The 20305-nt window shown below is 51.9% G+C and overlaps 1 protein-coding gene across 3 annotated transcripts; it reads left to right on the top strand.

Moving 5' to 3' along the window:
- Positions 1-12220: 12220 nt before the first annotated feature.
- On the top strand, positions 12221-19642 carry LOC119101015 (14-3-3 protein zeta). Of its 3 annotated transcripts, none has more exons than XM_037224259.1 (7): positions 12221-12313; positions 14118-14222; positions 16404-16600; positions 16997-17120; positions 17552-17715; positions 18414-18530; positions 18800-19642. In XM_037224259.1, the coding sequence occupies exons 2-7, from the start codon at positions 14120-14122 to the stop codon at positions 18836-18838; spliced, it is 744 nt and encodes a 247-aa protein (XP_037080154.1). In that variant the 5' UTR covers positions 12221-12313; positions 14118-14119; the 3' UTR covers positions 18839-19642. The 3 variants fall into 3 exon arrangements, with proteins under 3 accessions (XP_037080154.1, XP_037080152.1, XP_037080153.1); XM_037224257.1 differs by lacking the exon at positions 17552-17715 and adding an exon at positions 17334-17497; XM_037224258.1 differs by lacking the exon at positions 17552-17715 and adding an exon at positions 17334-17497 and having other exon boundaries at positions 12249-12313; positions 14105-14222.
- Positions 19643-20305: the final 663 nt, after the last annotated feature.

Below are 20305 nucleotides of genomic sequence, written 5' to 3'. Positions count from 1 at the left end.
GCCGCTCCGGCGGGCGTGACCGGCAGCGGGCGCAGCCTCGTGACGCGCCGGGCCGCGCCGGACGCGAGGTCACGCTACAGCCGAGCCTGATTTCCCCGGGGGCCGGACTGGGCCGCGCCAGGCCGCGCCGCTCCCCCGGCGGCCGCGCCAGGCCGCGCCGCTCCCCCGGCGGCCGCGCCGGGCCGCGCCGCTCCCCAGGCGGCCGCGCCAGGCCGCCCCTCCCCCGGCGGCCGCGCCAGGCTGCGCCGCTCCCCGGCGGCCGGGCGCCGCCGCTGGGACGCCGGACCGAGCGGCCGCTGGCGTCGTTCTGCGCCCGCTGGCAGCGGGTGCAGACACCGGCGACGGCTGGTGACCAGCGCCCTCGAGGTGGCCGACTGTGCGCTGGTTATAGGCCGCCTACGGGGCTTAAGGGAACCGGCTGAACACCGTGCGATGTCGGGGCCGAGTGTTCTCTCATTGTATATGTAAGCGTTTGTTATTCTGCTCAACGTAGTTCCTATTTGCTCATGCGACCACCAATAGACAAAACTGAATTGCTCTTCTTAAGTGGCGGGGTCGAGGTCTATGCCATAAGTCATTCTCAGCAAGCACTCTGATCCTAAAGCCATGTCTATAAAACTTTTGGTCAAGGTTCTCTCAAACACGACCGTAAATATACTTGCTGTGTGGTTAAATGGCTTTCACACACGAACTTCTTGATATAACGAAGTGATTAGTAGTAGAACATAACGTTTAAAAGGCATGTTCCGAGCACGACATTTACTCCGCTTACACAAGAACACACAATCTGACGTGTCTGGCTTCACCTTGCTGCAAACTTCACATAAATTTGCTGGGAATTGCGAGCACCTTGCCGGGTACATGGCCTCTGTGTTTTCCTGGCGTGCGCCGGCCTGACATCTATACTTCCTTGACACGAGTCTGAAGCGCGCCACTAAAAGGCCGCAAGTTTTACAAAAGGTGCCACGAAAAGATGACACACATCGACAGCCATTACGGACGAACGGCGCCACGAGCGGCCAACGTGTTAACGTGAGGCCCGTCCGAGGTTTCCCAGCAACCCGGCTTTGCATGCCCAAAGATGCACTCCACGCAGCCGTTTCTGGGAATGTCTGGGACTTGCAAAGCAGTTTTCACAGGTCAGATTTAATTTCCTTGCCGGTCATGATTTGCCCTATGACAACAGAGAAGGCATTACAAATGGAAGCTATACCAATGTCGATAGAAAAGGAAGAACCCATCACCTGCATAACTTGCATAAGTCAATACAGTGAATCAATCCACTCAATTATTCAATAAATCCACCATCAATACCCCGCGAATAACAATGACGAATCATTTATCATGCCTGTAATGGCGAATTGGGCTGATTACACATTTCGAGGACGCCTACGCCCATTAAACCGACCAGTATGTGCTACGTCAGTGGCGCCACTACACGCGGTTGATAGCTACGTGCAGCGTCGCCACTTCCTGGTCCTCCGCATCGCCAGTACCTGATTTCGTGCAACACCATGGTGCAAACTGTCCAGACCCGGGTGTCGCGCCAGTTCGGGCGGGCACACTCCAAATAGAAGCGATTGGCCTGCGTGTTTCCTGTTCACGTGCGTGCGCGGCTGTCAGGCAGCACCGCTGAGGTGGTGAACGCACCAAGCCAGCTGGTGGCGCCGAGTGCAGGTGAAGCGCTGGGTGAACACGGGACGCAGGGCCGCCAACGATCAGAGGTCGACCGCGGACCTGGCTGAAGACGGGACGCAGGGCCGCCAGTGACCAGGGACGGGTCAGGGGGTCGTCGGACAGGTCAGGGGGTCGTCGGACAGGTCAGGGGGTCGTCGGACAGTTTAGCCGGGTCGTCGGACAGGTCAGGGGGTCGTCGGACAGGTCAGCCAGGTCGTCGGACAGGTCAGGGGGTCGTCGGACAGTTTAGCCGGGTCGTCGGACAGGTCAGGGGGTCGTCGGACAGGTCAGCCAGGACGTCGGACAGGTCAGGGGGTTGTCGGACGAGTCAGGGGGTCGTCGGACGGGTCAGGGGGTCGTCACTCGTCAGCCAGGCTGAGACGGCATCTTCGAATGCAGATCCGTACAGCCGGCTGTTAGTTTTGCAGCGCACAAACAGCTGTGGTTCTGCTATACCCGAAAAACTGTGGCTTTAGGGTGCGCGAAAAACTGACGCGTGCGTGACCATTATGCTTTGCGAACACGCCACTTATGCGTTTATAACACAAGCATTCAGCTGGAATGCAGTCCGTTTACCGGGCCACCAAGGCGCCGACAAAGGGACAGGACAAAGGCCGTGCCCACTTCCAGTCAGCGTCCCACTCACACAACCGTGAACTACGGCCTGGCAACACATGAAAAAGCGGCCTAACGAACGATGATGTTCTGGAGCGCAATGAAATCCATGGACCAGTGCGCGGCGCGGTCTGCGTTTGTTCAAGTCGACTGGGCAGCCAAGGTCGACGAGAACACTGCCAAGGGATGGGGCCTCGGGCTCTGCGGCATCCTCCGCAGCTGAGGCAGCGGGTGTGGCAACAGCGACAGACGGAAGACACGGCGGGACTGACGGATCCAGTCCGAGTCTGAGTCTGAGTCTGGACAGTCACTGGGAGCAGTTAACGCTAACACAGTGACAGAACAGGCTGTGAAGGTGTAGTAGGTGGATCTCAGTTTATCTATGTGCCAAATGTAATGAAGTGAAGTTCACGCCGGGAAATGCAGCTTCTCAGAGGCTGGCTTCGACCCCTCCCCATGAGCAGCGTCTGACCAAAGCCAGATCCCGGTCCCAGTCAGACGGTAGCGGTCACGGCCCGGTCCCAGCCGGACGGCAGCGGTCACGGCCCGGTCCCAGTCAGACGGTAGCGGTCACCGGTCCCAGCCGGACGGCAGCGGTCACGGCCCGGTCCCAGTCAGACGGTAGCGGTCACGGCCCGGTCCCAGCCGGACGGTAGCGGTCACGGCCCGGTCCCAGTCAGACGGTAGCGGTCACGGCCCGGTCCCAGTCAGACGGTAGCGGTCACGGCCCGGTCCCAGTCAGACGGTAGCGGTCACGGCCCGGTCCCAGCCGGACGGCAGCGGTCACCGGTCCCAGCCGGACGGCAGCGGTCACGGCCCGGTCCCAGCCGGAAGGCGAGAACCAGCCCGACGCTGCCGACGCCGTCCTGCACGGGACCACGCGTTCGGCGGGCGGCCGACGCCGCCGCGTCCGGCTGGCTTCAAACGGCCGCTGCCGGGACGGGACACAACGTGCACTGTTGGCCAGCCGACCGGGCCACAGCGAGCTCGGCCGTCCGCCCTCAAAGCAGAGGACAATCTCTCCAAAGGTCCGTGCTCTCCGGGCGGCGTTGATGGCGTGCGAGGCGGGGGGCTATAATCGGACGTGTGGCGGCCGTCGCGCCAGCCGGGCCCAACCCGGCGTCCACTGTCGGGCGGCGGCAGCGACACACGACAAATTGACAGCATCTGTGCTGGGCAATGCGGCCAGCACCCTGACAAAGCCAGGAAAACGGGTTCGCCGCACGCCAACAGTGAGTTCAGTTACACATGCCCTTGTATGCGCTGGTGCGGCAGTCGTCCTGTCAGCGCCCATAACGGGCAGAATTGCCAGGGAAAGTGCACGGGTGGTGGGTTCAGGGCAGTTACAGAGCAGAATGAGAGAAGCGGCCGTCAGCTTTCCGTCATGGCATTGGTACACCGGCTCGCAAGACAAAAGAATGGCGGACATCCTGTGACGCGGGCCTCGCCACCAGCCCGCGAGGGGCGGCAACGTCTCGGGCGCTAGCGCCGGCCCCCTTTTGTTTAGCATGCTTTCCGATGGCATGTGTACCCACCGGCGGGGCCGTGACCTCTGCATAGGACGACCAGGCGCAGGTGCTGGTTTGGACAACAGCATGCGAACTACCCGTCTGTACTGACGGTATGGAATTGACGTTGGCTTCAGTCTGCTGTTTCAGTCAACTCCAGCAGAAATAAATGGGATTAAGCGCGTGAAAAACCGGGCTCGCCGGACTCATAGCAGCAAGTCATTGGCTTCCAACGATCAACTCATCGACAGTGACGTTGGGCCTCAGCCGTAGTACTGCATTTCCCTCGGAGCAAATGCACCGCCAAGTTCGTGATCAAATCAAAAGATTGATATTTTTCGATGACCGAGTCATGATTAGGTGTAAAATGTGCGATCATGTATAAACGTGACTATTTCTTTCCAATGGCTCAATACCCCGGGTCTCTACGGGCATGAGACTTTCCCACAATCCAGGCCTGCTATTGCTACCGGTAAGCCGCTTCGTTGTCCGGCATCGGCACAAATTCCAACGTAAGTTCGCACCAAACTCGAAACTCGCATCACCACAGTCAAAATTCCTAAAATCACACACGGATGTGAACTTTTCCCTTACGACACCATCTTCTCAGCATGGTCACTGTTCCATTCATCACCACTCTCCGTCCATGACCTGTTTGCAATGACGTGTTAAAAGACGTGCCGGACAAGCTCCTGTTTAGCGGGCGACAGCGCGCGAAACACGTGCGCATGGGAATATTCCGACCTTCTGAGGTTGCTTGCAGTGATCTATATTAATGACACGACCGGCCACGTTGCATACATGTTTTGAGAATTATTACGCTTGCAAAATATTATATCCCTCAGGGAAAACGCAGCGTACATAAGTCACGCGCACGAAGAAATTGCGGCTTGGCTCGGGTTACATCCTTGGCACGGTGCGCATACAAATCGCACCGGAAAGCCCCGACCTTTGGCGCACATGGGCACATTGGGAAGAGGCAATTACGCCACCGTACGCGTGGCGCCTGGCCGCTGTCGCCTGCGGAGAGCGAGCGGGCGTGCTGGCCGCGGTCAAGCATCGAAAGGTCAGGTCACGCAGGACCGGCCGCCGTCACACGAGACGACGCGTCGTCAGCCGCGGGCTCAGCGAGAGTCGCGGAGAAAACCGGCGGTGCAACGACACGACCTTGACGCAGCCGGACGGCGGCGGCCGCGTGTCCATGCATAGCGATCACGGCCGGCGTTTCACTTCCGCCGGTGCCGACAGCACACAGGCGAGTACGTTCACTTGAACGTGGCAGCGCGATGACAGGGAGATCCCAGTTTGAAACGCTGGACAAAAGGAGAAGGGCGTGCGATGTTTGAGCAATGAGGCCAGTCACGTGAGACAAGTACAGACGTTGCAGCTCGCCGATTGAGCTAGAGGTAAACAGGATGTGAGCACCTTTCACTGTGGCGATGCTATTAAGCAATATAAACAATGGCAACACATGAATGACCGTGGAACAAAATATGGGCCGCGAAATAAACCTCGTCTTGTCAAATAAACCCATACATCGGAATTCGTTCACATCTCCTGGACCCGTCCCCCCCCCCCCCCCCACCATACCTGGAAGTGACATAAGCCACTGCATGAAACGTTTGCTAAAATGGGAGTCAACCCCTGGCATGAACCACCTCAGTCAGAACGCACACAGAAGTGCTATCCAAATACGCCCAACCAATATGATAATGCGCCAAGTGTAAAACACTTCCCTCCGGACACGACAGGAAGCGGGCCGCCACATCTGGCCAGCGCCATGTTCGGTTCATCGGTGGCGGCCGGCATCCCCAGCCGCCGGCACCCCGCCGCCGGAGAAGCCCCGGGACGCGCGCGTGACGCCAGCCCGCGGCTGAGCTGGCGGCGCCGCCCGTCCGCTTACCTCACGCGAACGTCGTCGGCGCAGGGCTGCGAGAGCGGAGCGCGCGCCGCGCTGCCGGCAGGGCGGCTTTGTTTCCAGGCCGGCCGGCCGGCTGAATCAGCTGCCGGCCGGATAGCAGTATCGGCGGCCCGGCGAGCGGGGGGCGCGGCGTGGGTGGCGCCCGCCGTCCGGCCGAGGGCACCGGTGCCGCCGAGCTGCCGCCGCGCCGCGGAGGCCCGGCCGCGGCGTCACCACAGCGGCGGCCGTCTGAGCGCGCGCGCGCCGGCCGAGGCGAGAGCGGTCTGGCCTGCTCCGCTGGGCCGGGAACAATGCACCTGCGGCCGCAGCCGGGCAGAAAGGTCCCGCCGCCCGCGATCCGTGACACCGGCGCCGACACCGGAAGTGACGCGCCAGCGCCCCGCACCTGCCCGCTCCCCTCCCCGGGTCTGGCCGCCGTGCGGGCGAGGGCAGCTCCTTGAGGCGTGCGGGACGCAGACGAACGCATTCGGAGCCACGCGCTGGCCGCTTTGCCGACAAAAGACGAACAGTTGGATTGGAACCGCTGAGTCATCCGATCTGACGCGTGTGGACACAATTTGAATAAAATGCGGCCGAGAAGCTGATCGCCGCCGCTATCAGCGACGATCGCGGCGCTCCGCCGCAGATACCGCAGCGCACTCGCGTCCCCCACGCCCCAGAGGCGACACGTCCACGTGGGGCAGTCTCCAAGGCGTCGGCTGGCGGACCGGCGCGCCGGCCGGGCGCGCCCTCTCCGGCCGGAGGAGCGGCTGACGGCCGGCGCCTCCTCGACGACAGGCGCAGCGCCCCGTGCCCGCACCGCGCTTTCGCCGGCCGGAGGGTCCACAGCCCGCACCCATCCTCGGTCTGATCACGAGAGCTGGCGCACCTTCGAACACCCGCATGTGATTAACGAGGACCGGCGGCCATCGCTGGCGTGTGGTGAAGGCATGCTTTATGCGCGCGACGCCGCGCTTTGGCCCAGAAATGCCCTGGTGATGTTATATAGAGGCGGCTGATCGCAGCGCCTCCCAACTCTTTATGCGCGCGACGCCGCGCTTTGGCCCAGAAATGCCCTGACGACGTTGGGAAGAGGCGGTTGATCGCAGTACCTCCGAACTCCATATTTCGACGCCACTTCGGGCTTCATCCATCACCAGTTAGGGACCAGGTATCGCCAACGACTTGGATTTGACGATACCAAAGTTTGTTGAGTTATAGGAAGGTCTTTTCACTCGACGGCGAAATTATGCATGTCATGAAATATTTATGACACACAATCTTTTTCGCGTAACATTTTGTTTCCAATATAACCCAATCCAATGACTCAGCGGTTCCACTCCAATCGCCACCTGCCATAGCTCTATTACCGGCCAGCAGTCGACAGCTGCCATCCTATCACAACCCAGTGACGCCGCCGTCTCCGCCACCCACCACTGACGACGTTTCAGTGCTCCAACTCACCAGCGGTACCAACCATTCGGGTTCCCACCACCCGTGCAGCGCCAGTTGCGGCTCGCCTGACACCGACCGCTGGCACCAGCTCCACACCTGCCACTGCATGCGTGTCGGCTTGGCAAGGCTTCCGACCATGCTGTACCGCATACGAAGGCATGGTCCTCACCATAGAAGTGGCGCATGCCAAATGAGAAGGCGCGCAGGGCGAACGGCGCCCCGACTGATTTACCCTCATGAGCATAGCGCGAAGCACTGACCGCCACGCAGTCCACACAAAGTTTTGCCATCGCATCGTACGTCATGTAACTGAATCAAATTCCGTTCACACCCCAGCCAGCCGCCAAAAATCAAGTTGAAGAAGAGTTGATGCAGAGTTGACCCAAATGGCAATAGTCAGCTTGATGCGGGGGGGGGGGGGATGGGAGCTCTTGCTGAAGTCTGCCCCGGTCTCGTCAGCGATGCGCGAACTTAAACAGTATCGTTTGACAACTTCTGACATCTGTGCTTCAACTGCTAATCTCGGTAGAAAATTGTGTGTCATAAATATTCCATGAAATGCACAATTTCGCCGTGGAGTGAAATGACCCCGCTACAACACGACAAACTTTGGTATCGTTGTCATGACCCGAGTTGTTTCTGTCACAAAATTGGGACATATTCACCATTGCCTTCACCAGAAACGATTAGCATATGGTGACTACAGGCGACACCATGACACAGATCCACACAAGAGACAACAGTTGCCAACTGACTTGGATTCTAACGCCTCACTTCGTGTATATATACGGTGCGTGACACGCATTTCATCTCCCGGTGTTGTTCCAAGTCAAGCTGCCCTACCTGCGTGTCTTACATACGAACCAACAGCGCAATCGCTAAATTTCTTCCGATGGACAACGACGAGGTTAAATTTCATGCAAACCTTTTGTTAACTGGACGTCTCTGACAGACGGCTGGCAATACATGAACGAATCTGACTTCATTTCCCGAAAAGTGGACCGCAAACTGATAAAACAAACACAAGCTGACAATTAAAAAATGCCGCCATGGTAAGTTAATGCGTACCAGCGTACCAGCGTAATGCGTAATTAATACCAGCGCGTACGTGACTGAACGATGCATGCTTATAATACCAAGGAGCAAGGAGGAGTTGTTAGTCAAGCGATTTCCCGAGCAATACCTTCTTTGAACAGTACAAAGTTGGACATCCTATCGGTAAAAATCACTTTCCTTACGCACACGGGTCATTTGGAATACACTTATGACATTTTCCACGTCAAAAAGTCAATATCTTATGGTGAGCTTGTCTGAACTTAGATTACCTTTTTTAACCACTTTTTTAAACAAAATATGAGATCTAGAAGACGATTACAGTGCTATTTTGTTGGAAAAGTAGCCTTCTCTGCTCCCGTAGAAAACGCATTCACCTCCTTACTGCTGCAGAACACTGGCAATGACCTAGCCTGACAGGTCACTGTTTCAGCTGAGGGGGTCAAACACAGCATCGCTTAAATTCCTCAGGCATCAATATACCCATTGACTTCCGATCTGTGGCTCTGGCGTACATTCGGAGTGAATGAGGAGGTGATCATCGCTCTGTCCCCTCACTGTCCAGCGCGCGAGTATAGACAACTCTCGCCCGGCGGGGATACAGTCCCAGGCTGGCGGAAACCCTCAGTCTGTAACCCGAGCATGGACTTTTCCGACATCACGCCTTATTTGACCCGCTCTACGCTTGCCTCGTCGGCCGCCTGGAAGCTTCGCATCTCCAACAGCACGGTGAATGCCCGCCCCTTTGCGGTCAGGTCACCGGCACTGTGGTGTATGCTGTGATCGTGTGTCATCAGCGCCATTCAGCCAGCTTCCAAGGCAGCAACCAGACAGCACTCGTCTGGGTGATTTCCATCACTGGCCGTCCGAGCTCAGCTCTGTACCTTGTTTGCAACGTACAGTTCATGCCCAACCATGCGGTCCAGCAATGCAACGAACAGTCCACCATCGGCAAACTGAACGTTGCTACACAATATTTCTCATTTGATGAAGAAGAACCCGGCTTAACTAAGAATGAGTCGGCCTGGCACCCCTTTCGACATTATGTCACCCAGTCAGAGACAAAGCTGCATTTGCGAGTACATAGCCACACATACCTTCATTCGGTCACGCAATGACATGTTCACAGGGGCAGTCACTCACAGAAGCACCGTTCATCCCGGAAAAAGAACGAGCAGATCATCGAAATTTTGTGTTGCCAACAAGGGACAAATAAAAATGTGGCATCCCAAACAGGCGAATCATGCCTAAGACCATGGAGGGATATAACTATTCGTCTTAATTTGTATTCAGCGTTGCATTCACTGAAACATCGCATAATTAGATATCATCTGATAGAGGTATTCACGATTATGAAAGGGATATACAAGGTAGATATACATGGAGCACTGGAAATTACGTGGAGATTAAGAGGAAATCAGATTTGTTTAGCAATAGGTAGGCGATTAACTATGAAGAGGCAGGTGTTATTTAGTCCATTTTTTTTTTATTTGGTCAAAGAGAAGTGAATCACTGGAATAGTGTCAAACGAAGTTAAAGGAAGTTTCTCTCTGGGAACATCTAACCATCGTTTGGACAAGTTATCTCGGTCAAAAGATGTCACCTGTGGCAAGATTCAGGCAGGACAGGTGGTTAGATTAGTCTAGAGGATGTGTGCGGAACTTGAGGTACGCTAACCTCAATGGGCTCTTGTGGCTCTTTGCTGGCCAGATGTATTTTGTCGTTAAGTATTTATCTATACGTTCCCTCAAAACCTTTCCTTTGCAAAGTATTATGACGTAAGTTTGGTTCGCCCCTTCGTCATCTGTCTTGCTTTATCCTGCATCCTCGCGACGCCCCACTTGCCCGGGACGGGCTGCATGCATCAGCCACAAGTGGGCCAAGAGGCTCCCTGGTGAGGGCCCCGTCCGGACGCCCAGCGCGCACTTCGCGAAGGGGTGCCTGCGCGGGCTAAGGCTCGGCAGTTGGCTCCACAGACGCATGTAGTCCCGCCCCACCGTCGTCCAATCTCCTTCATACCGTAACCCTGAAATAATAGTTACTGGTCGGAAGAACTCTAATTCACACAACCAAATAATCAAAACCTCCAAAATGTTGTTCTGGATCCGCCCTTGCAGAGTATGTTATAGATCAAAGCAGCATCATACATGTGCGCATTCGCACACATTTGCACATTCGCAAATTATCTCCGCAAACTATTTGTCGCATGCATCGTAACGGCCGACGGTTACCGCACCGCACTCTTTCACGGGGGGTGGGGGTGGGGGAGGGGGGGGGGCGGGTTTAACTTCAAATAGAATTTGACTTGGACTTAACTGAAAATGAATGGGTAGTATGCATGGGTGGTAAAAATACGTTACAACCGTGACGTACATACCACCAAGGGCAACAGTACAATTACGCATATTGAACGTGCACCGTTTTTCCTACAAAAAAGTAGGCTTGTCCACCGCAACCCAAACACAAGCGCTGGGTACGCCCCTGGACGGCTGGTGTACATTACACTCTACAATTTTGGATTATCTCAGGGTGCCTAGTGAAACACATCCACACTAGCGAAAACAAACGAAACTTCGAGACATGAGCACTTTATCTTAAAAATCCTAACAGGCAACAGGCGTCTATGATTTCGTTTTGCAATGACACATAGGTGACTTTGCCTCGCTGAGGCAGAAGAATGCCTCCTGCTTACCCTTCCCAAAAGTTGTTGGCGTGGGCACACTGCTGATTTTTAACTATCTCACATGTTTTACAACTAACTGACTACACATCACCAAGATATTGTAGATTTCTCAGACAATATCTTTGCTACATGGTCATTTGCAGGGCATTTGTCCATTTTGGTAACAAGGTTTTGGCCATATTAAAATGCCAGTTTGTACAATAATTCCAACAAAAACATATTATCAATTGAGCCAGCTCCTGCATAATCACAATGTAACCATGAGCATATTTGGGCCGAATTATAGGCTTCTTTTATGCGTGTTAGGGAATTGTGGACACAGGTTCCCCTCTCCCACGGATCGTGATAGGGCATGGTTAGTGCCAGAGCATAGTTTAGAATGCTAATTATAATTGCTCTTGTTCAAAGTGCATATTTAGTAAAACTAGGCATACACCAAAACACTCCAAACAAACACCACTCACACCCCTACAAAGCTCATCATTCTTACGGCAAAAACATCGAACAATTGGCGCAGAATGTTACTCAAGCGTCCACGTATCTACCTTCTTGAACAGAACACGCAGAAAATAAACGAGCAGATACTAACCTGTGCGAGCCTTGGTCATAAGCAAGACTCCACTGAAGACAAATCCTGGAATCCAAAAATCCTATCTTCCGTAAAAAGCACACACGCCGCTACGATAAATCCTTCGTAACGTCGCTGCATATCATTCTCAATCATGCATTCGTGAACTCTAGCAGACGACATTGTTTCGTAGCACGTGCGCCATATGCGTAGACATTATCTAAGGGCGAATGTCAAAAAACAAAATGCATTTTGTAACCACTCAAAAGCGATTATGGCTATGTAGATCATCAAAAAGGACAAAACTGTCATCGTTTCTTAATCAAGTTAACACAGGCAGAAAAATACATATTTACGCCTAAGCTATTACAGAAAACTCACAGCACGAGGGCCCTTAAAGAAAGACAAAAATAGATGAACATTACAGTGTGTCTATCAAATAGCTGTTTTTAATATATCTCTTGCATATATTCACAGCAAAGTATGATTTAGAGTTGAAAATGCATATTTTCATGGTAAGCTATCCAAAATAAAATTGTTCTTGGTCAAAACTTAATGATCAAATTTGATGAAAGTGTATTGCCAAAAATGTTGATTAAATTGCGATTTTTTTGCAATTTATTACTTCAATATATTACACAGTATCTAAGAACTTACCTATTCTTAAAAACAAGGCAAAATGACTTTACCCACAAGAAAGTTGTTTGGCTGGTTACCCGTCTTCCGTTCCAGATCCTTCACCAACTCTGGTTGCCCGGCAGTCTCGTCCAAGGTGTGCGCGGTTGCTGCAGGCGCTTCATACCGTCTCCGGCGGCAAAGGGTGTTCCCTGTGATTCTTCGGACGACGTGAACAGGTTGGTATTTGGGCTTATTTGTTAATATTACTGCGATCCTATGTCAGAAATCGTTCTTTCACATGTGCATTACGTCCGTTATTGAAATTTATGCCGTGGGACGGTCTTCGCCGGAAGAGGCGTGGTCGGTATGCGGCATGGTGTTGGCCTGCTACGTAGTTCGATCTGGATTGGGCTCGATAGTGGTGCTTGCTATGGTATAGTGGGGACTTGAGGGCTTTCATGGGGCGCTCAGTATCTGTAGAAGGTCTGATTGCGATGGTGCCATGCCGCACTACTGGGGCATCGGTGTAACCCGTTGAAGTATGGTGAGAAGTTTCCTGAGTCCGATCAATAGCTACCTTCTATTTGGGCAGTAATTAGCGACTGCAAATTATGCAGATTGTGTCTCACATCATCATAATCAAAGAGCTAGTTTTTATTTTGTTGCTTTAGAAATGGGAAGTGAAGTCTGAGGTCATGAGTGAAATATGCTGACACCAGGCTGCAAATATCCATCCACTGCATCAGATACTTGCACAACATCTGCTGAACTTGGAACACATGTGCATGAAACTAGGCAGGTCACATTATAGGGAGGTTGAGATTGTTTCTTGTAAGAAATGTTTTGATCATTTTTTGGTCATTATTTCTTTTGGCTGCATTGCTTGCCTTTAAACATTGCCTTTAGGTGCTGTGATTGCTTGCATGTCTTTGCCATGTCAGACATCATCATCAGTGCAACATGTATGTTTTGCAGTCTGGCTCTGAAATATACTTCACATTAGCTATGAGTCACCCATGCATGGGTCAGTTATGTATGATGATGTGATTAAGCAGCTGAAAGGAAACTGGTCATCTTACCTGGGTCATTATAGTCAGAGCCATACCATATATAATGTGATCTTTCTGGCAAGCCAAGCAGTATCACCAAGTAGCCAGTGTTGTCAAACCATTCCATAAATGTGATGTGCCAGACATTAGGAGATGGTAGCTGTGTGTGCATCAAAACCCAAACCAGGCAGTTGGTTGTGTATCAAAACCAGCCAATTGTAACAGTCCTGGCTGCTCTGCATTTTTGTACATGTTTTGGGTATATGCATTTATTAAAGAACTTGGAAAGATATGTATATGTGGGCAGTTTTACTCCACTGTGCTGTTTCAGCTTGGTAGTGGTTGCAGATAATGTCAGGTATGATATGTGTGCAAATAGTCTGTTTATCCCCAAAATAGCCATATCAGCTGTATTTCCTCAACTCCAAAATGCCAAACAAATGTGAACCCTGAAAATGTAGCCTAATCACATACATTTTCTTGGCACCAAAATGCTTCACAAGTGTACCTATTTCTGTTAATGCCAGGTGCTCTGGCCAGAGATTCCCTTAAGTTTTGTGGGAGGAGCAATCTCCCAGCTGAAAGGATGCTAATATGAAAGGAATGGAGGGGGGAGGGAGGAAAATAGGAGATTGCGTAGATGCAAGCACTTAACTCAGAAATAGTTGGTGTATGATGCTAGGACCAGTTTGACTGGCTGAGTGACTGCTGGCTTGTCTTGCTTGGAAACAATGTTGCAGATGTGCTCTTTTATGGACAATAGCTGCTTGTCTTGGTTAGATGGCTGAGTTTTCTTCATCAAATAGATCATTTCAGTTACCTTGCATCAACATTCACTGTTGGCATTGTGATTCATTGCAGGCATTGATCTTTGCACTGCAGGATGACATGGTACATGCACACTTAAATGTGGCATGCTGATATCACTGCACTGTTCACAGTTTGGTATGGAACTTCAGCATTCTCATGTCTAACCAGAGTTCTGTTGCAGAGATGGCCACCGACAAGGATGAGCTGGTGCAGCGGGCCAAGCTGGCCGAACAGGCTGAGCGGTATGATGACATGGCCGCCGCCATGAAAAATGTCACAGAAACAGGTGAGGAGCAATGCTGGGTGAGAGGGGTGGTCTGGTGGAATGGGGTGCAGTGGTGCTACCATCCCAACTGGCATTCCAATAAAGACCACCTATTGAAGGGTTGCCATTTCCTTCCCTGTCATGAGCTGCATTTAGTCATAATGTACTGATCCACATGTCTGCTGCTGCACTATGCCCAATATGCCATGCAATTGGTATGACACACAGCCAAAGCGCCTGTCACTTCATTTTTCAAATATTGTAGTCATTACTGGATGTGCCAGCAGTGCTTTCTAGATGCACCCCAGGCATGCTGCTGATAAGACAGTGAAGGCTTGTCTTGGCCTATCTTGTCAAAGGGTGTGTGGGTGAGAAGTTGTGAGGACCTTTAATCCCAGAGAGCTGTAGAAGCTCTCGACTATCATAACATAACATTTTTGTTATGTTTTAGAACTGAGTTTTGGTCATGTCGGCATTGAATTGAAATATTAGCTGTGCATCATTTTGTTAAGCAGGCAGTGCCACGTTACCTTGGCCAAGACTACTCACACTGCTCACATCACATGTGGTGCTCAAATTGCATACTGCCCATGTGGAGACAACATATTTTTGGGCCCATTTGTGTTGTGGGCAGCCAGCTGACAACAGGAATGGTGTCAAGCAATCTGGGCAGACATTCCACAACATTACCTAAAGTGTGGACTTTGCCATTTGTTTCAGTATGACTGATAAATATGTGAATATAGAGGAGAGGAAGTGCCATAATCTGAGGTTGTCGCCCAGCTTATCTACAGACCCTGGCATGGGTTCTATATTAGGCCATCTCACAATCTGTTTGGCTCAGGATGTTGTATGTAGGCATTCAGCCAAATAAACTGAATGGTGATGGCCCAGCTTGTTCAATCATTTTGGTAATGGATATTGACATAGGTCAAACTGGCAGCACATTATTTGACAGATGCTGCAAGGGATGAGGGACAGGTTGTGAGAATGGGGTGGGTAATCCCTAAAAGTATATGTGCTGACTGATATGTGTTATAATACTTGGGGTTATTCTGTGACAGTTTGTGTGGCCATCAAATCACTAATTGCTTGAAATGCACTGTAGGGTTTGCACCCACCAAGAGGTTGTTTTTTTTTGCACCAAAGTGAGCACAGAGGTGTCCCTCCAATTAGCTGCTCAACCTCAAAATGCCTCTGACAGCTGAAGTAATGCTTTTCTGGCACTTAAGCTGGGTCTATATGCTATGGATCAAAATGTACCCATAGTGAATGGTCACCATATAGTACACACCTGCAGTGTTGTCAGGCTAAAGCTGATATTAAGTGTTACTGGGTAGAGAGGAAAACACTGGGAAGCTGAAAGGTAATGTGCCACTAAATTCATAAGATGCAGTACTGCAGATACAGACCAAAATCTGTAGGGACACAACGCGTTCTAAAGCCTGTAAGTGGGATGAAAATGTATCTTGTGTTTGAGTAGTCATTCAGACATTTTGGGTGACATACACTGCCAGTTGCATATTTGCTGGCAAGGATCCAAGTTTGTTTGATCATAATTCAAAATCAGGAAAGATGGTAATGCAACATGTGTGCAGGGAAGTGTCAAATTATGTATGTGGATACAAGTTATATAACCAGCTGCAATTGTCCTGAAATTGATATCAGGTTGCCTTGTTTATGCTAGGTTTTAGGTACTAAGGCAAGTATTACTGTGACTGGGAAATGCATGCATGCATAGTTAATGACAAAGATTACAACAGGTTTAATGCTATAAATAACTAACACGATGAAGGCTATCAAGTTATTCTGTCTTTGAAGTTTGCATTGCTCACTGGTCAGGATGACATTGGCTTGGGGTAACAAATACTGGAATTAGTGCTTCAGGAAGATTATAAGCAGTGAGTCATATGAATTCATCAGAATGATCCCAGCAAAAATTGCTCGGATCTGATGGTTTAACGCGATCTCATTGTGCGATCGCTGGAAATGGTTGATAGGCGAAAGCTGAAAAACGGCACTGTACATGCCAGGAAATGGCATTATTGATCTGTCAGATGTAGTAGGAAAGTTGCACAATAAGGTTAGATGATCGTCCTCGCACATACGCAGGTTCAATTGATAACTGGGTGGCTTTACCAGGGCTTTATGTGAAGTGTGAATGGGTGCCCCCAGTTGACACATCGTTTTACATTGTTGCAGGCAATGAACTCAGCAATGAGGAGCGGAACCTGTTGTCTGTGGCCTACAAGAACGTCGTTGGCGCCCGGCGGAGTTCGTGGAGGGTCATCTCAAGCATAGAACAGAAGACTGAAGGCAGCGAGAAGAAGCAACAGATGGCGAAGGAGTACAGAGAGAAGGTGGAGAAGGAGCTCCGGGAAATCTGCAATGACGTCCTGGTCAGTGTGGGATCTGCATGTTGTCTGCACATTCTCTCCCAGCGGTGAACTTTTCATGGGTTATTTTTGGAGTGAGTGGCACGGGATAGCGGGGCTGCGTTTTGAACGGCTTGGTGACACTGCCCAAGCTTACACAAGTAGTGAGTCTGTTGGTGATAATTCAGTTGGTGATTCATGCATTTCGCGAGTACAATACTTCGTCATCATTTGTGGAGATCACAGGAGATAACTCACAGCTCGGAGAATTAAATTTTTTTTAGGTTGCAAGTGGAAGGTTGTTTTTATTTGGAAAAGCCCTGCGTGAGCTGGGACGCGCTAACGGTTTCGACGGCTCGTTTTGCCTCCGTGGATATTGACGGCTGACGGCTGACGGCATCTGGTGGTGGTGTGCTTCAGGCCCTGCTGGACAAGTTCCTCATCCCCAAGGCGTCAACGGCCGAGTCACAGGTGTTCTACCTGAAGATGAAGGGCGACTACTACCGGTACCTGGCCGAGGTGGCCACCGGCGACGCCCGGACCGGTACGTGCCGACTGGGCGATTGTGCCAATCCGTGTCACGGAAACAGCCTGCCGAGACGAGACGTGTCATGTAATCTATTTCACCTTTTGAAAAGGGCTTGGATGAATGCTTTTGAATGGGTAAGCCAAAGATATTTGCCATTTACTTAGTTGACGATACTTTGAGACAGATTTTGAAACGGGCAAATTAATGTAACGGGCAACCTGTTTGCAGCGATTGTTGAGGACTCGCAGAAAGCCTATCAAGATGCCTTTGAGATCAGCAAGACCAAAATGCAGCCCACACATCCTATCAGGCTGGGGCTGGCCCTGAACTTCTCAGTGTTCTACTATGAGATCCTCAACTCGCCAGAAAAGGCGTGCCAGTTGGCGAAACAGGTATACGGACGTGGCCGGTGATATGTCGTGTAATCGTGTTTTCTCTCCTCTCAGCTGTTGTCTCCGACAGCCAGAAGGCATATCAGGACGCTTTTGATATTGCCAAGTCCAAGATGCCCTCGACGCATCCTATCAGGCTCGGTCTGGCCCTCAACTTTTCAGTTTTCTACTACGAAATCATTAACTCACCCGATAGGGCTTGCCACTTGGCAAAGCAGGTATGGGCCGCTGGTGGGGCGGCGTTTGCGTGCCTGCGTCGCTGGTAACGGTCCTCCGGTAGTCGTTTGGCTGCTCGTGGCGTCGGTGTGGACTAACCGCCCCCGGATCGATCCCGCCGCGTAGCGTAGCGTAGCGCGGTGCGGCGGTGCCTGGTGGCTCCGGCGCAGCTCCCGCCCGCTGGATGTGTGGTGCGCTCGCTCACTGATCGAACTTTGCCTTGGATGTCCACGCGCCCTAAAACTGACAATCATCACCGCGCGTCACAGCCTCGCCGGGTGGACTTAGAACTTGTGTCGCGTTTTTGACCGGGTGTGGACCCCAGAGGTTCGGCGTATTTTGCACTGTGTGGAGGTCGATTTGACTAACGTTCGTCCGTTAAATGTGGTGTGCGTTCGTGTACTTGTATAGCATTTAAGCAGCTTTGTGTGTTAGACTCACCAACTGAGCGCAGTTTACGCCCAGGATATGTATTTATGCCGGCCCATTGTGAGAGAACTGATGTTACGGCGACATGCGTGTATGATATTGATCGATTAGCTTATGGGTGATATGTGATGTCTTGATCCACATGCTTGGCCGGTGCTGGTTTGTGGAAACCACCAGCTCTTCCACTTAGGGGACGAAAATTCTGTTTGCCTTTGGCAGAATTGGCAGTGTGTGCATGACAGGCAACAGGTAACCGATCGCCGCGTTCCAGGCGTTCGATGACGCAATCGCAGAGCTCGACACGTTAAGTGAAGACAGCTACAAAGATTCAACCCTCATCATGCAGTTGTTGAGGGATAACCTAACGTTGTGGACGTCAGACGCTCAGGTCAGTAACTAGCAGCGCTGTGGGCTTTTTTGAAGTGTATCTCGTCGTTATTGCGAGTGATTTTGCCATTGACGCTCCGAGTGTATCAGGACCGGGAGGGGTACGCTGAGTGGAGACAGGTTTTCACATCCAGCGCAGCGTAAGGGAACGTAGCAGATCTTCAGCCCGACGAGACCGATTGTGACATGCCACGCCGCGTCCGAATATTCGTGTCTGCAGAGCTGCCTGCAACACGGGATGGCACTGTGACGCCGCCGTTTTGTTTACAGGGCGAGGGAGATGAGCAGCAAGAGGGTGGCGACAACTGATGAACTTAATTGAACTGTCGTGTGAACTATGTATTGAGCGTGCGGATCGCGCCTGGGCAGGAGGTCTCGGATCTACACGTCTACTCCTCGCTGTGCTCGGTCCGGCCAGATCAGGAATGCCCGCTTCGAGAGTGCTTTCTTTTGTAAAGGCTGGTTCAGTATGGGCAATGTGACACTGTTGGGTGGTGTTCATGCAGCAGAACGGGGATTCAAAAACACCGCGGCGAAGTCCCGGAGAGGCGGGAGGCGAACCTGACGCCGCCTCGTAGGTCATTCCATTTGCACCTATTATGTCAGTGTAAGTGATTGCGTTGCTAACATCTGCAAACTTTGCTCACAAGTTTTATAAGCCAGCAGAGGTAGATAGTTGTTTTCTTACCAAAGTTTGCATGTTTTGTTCGTAACCTGCCGTTGCTGATGTGTTTGGAAATCTTGCTTTTGGGCAAGCGTTTTGACCGACGGCATGTGTCTAAATTGGGAAGTGTGACTACCTTTTGCCCGGGCAAGTGCAGAATCACGACGCCGAACTTCCCCTGCGTATTGGAATGGATTGGTCCCGTTCTGCGCAAATAGGGTTTTGCCCGGGTCTCACTGCAATCGATCAAAGCGAAATCGGCGCGTGCTGCTGTTTGATCGAAACGAATGACTTTATCAGATGCCGTATATGTTATGTTGAATGTGGAGTAGTTGTCAACTATTTTTGGCTCGAAATTTGCTGTTTCAGCGCGTCCGCTAGTTGGCTGTAATTTGTCCGATTTGTCACTATTCCTCGTACCGGTAAACAATATAAAACACAAAATTCGGCATGTGTATGTTGTTTGTCGGATTGGATGGGACTGAACGAGTTCTGCATTGGAGTGCCAGGTACCTGGGATAGATCTAGCCAAACTTCGTGCGTGTGAAGACAGTGGACGTGTCCTGCGTAATGTGAGATGGAAACGGCAGACCGATAACGGACCCCGTGGGTTGTCGCGCTTCGCAGCAAGCCGTCAGTGTCACAGCTGAAGTGTTTTGGATCTCCGCGGGGCGTCTGGCTAGAAAATCAATTCCCGTGCCAGGTTTCCGTGGCGAATGGGACCCCGCCATGCTGCATTGATTGGAATGACGTTATCCCCACATTGCCGTATTTTGGTTCCTTCTGGAGGCACCACCACAGTACGGCGCCGGAGGCGTGCCACGGAGGGGTCTGAGTACACTGGGCAGTATCTAGGGCACATATTGACCTCGGCAGTCAACGCGCCCCGCGAACCCCGACAGCAACAACAGCCGGGACGTGTCGGCTCGCGGCTCCGCACCGGCGGGCCGATGTGTGCGGGGAGTGCGCTCATGTGGTGATCGGCAGGGAACGTCATTCGCTTTGCGGCTGCTACGTCTTCGGTACGTGTTTAGGTGCTCCCGCAGGCGCGTGCCCGGCGCGGGACTTCCATTCTCACCCGAATCAGTCGAGAGCCTGGCTGCTAACGAACG

Source organism: Pollicipes pollicipes, unplaced genomic scaffold (assembly GCF_011947565.3).
Source record: "Pollicipes pollicipes isolate AB1234 unplaced genomic scaffold, Ppol_2.1 Scaffold_4881;HRSCAF=5763_pilon_pilon_pilon, whole genome shotgun sequence".
NCBI classification, from domain to species: Eukaryota; Metazoa; Arthropoda; class Thecostraca; order Pollicipedomorpha; family Pollicipedidae; genus Pollicipes; species Pollicipes pollicipes.
Note: the sequence above shows the minus strand (reverse complement) of the source record. Positions and strands in the feature narration are given on the sequence as shown.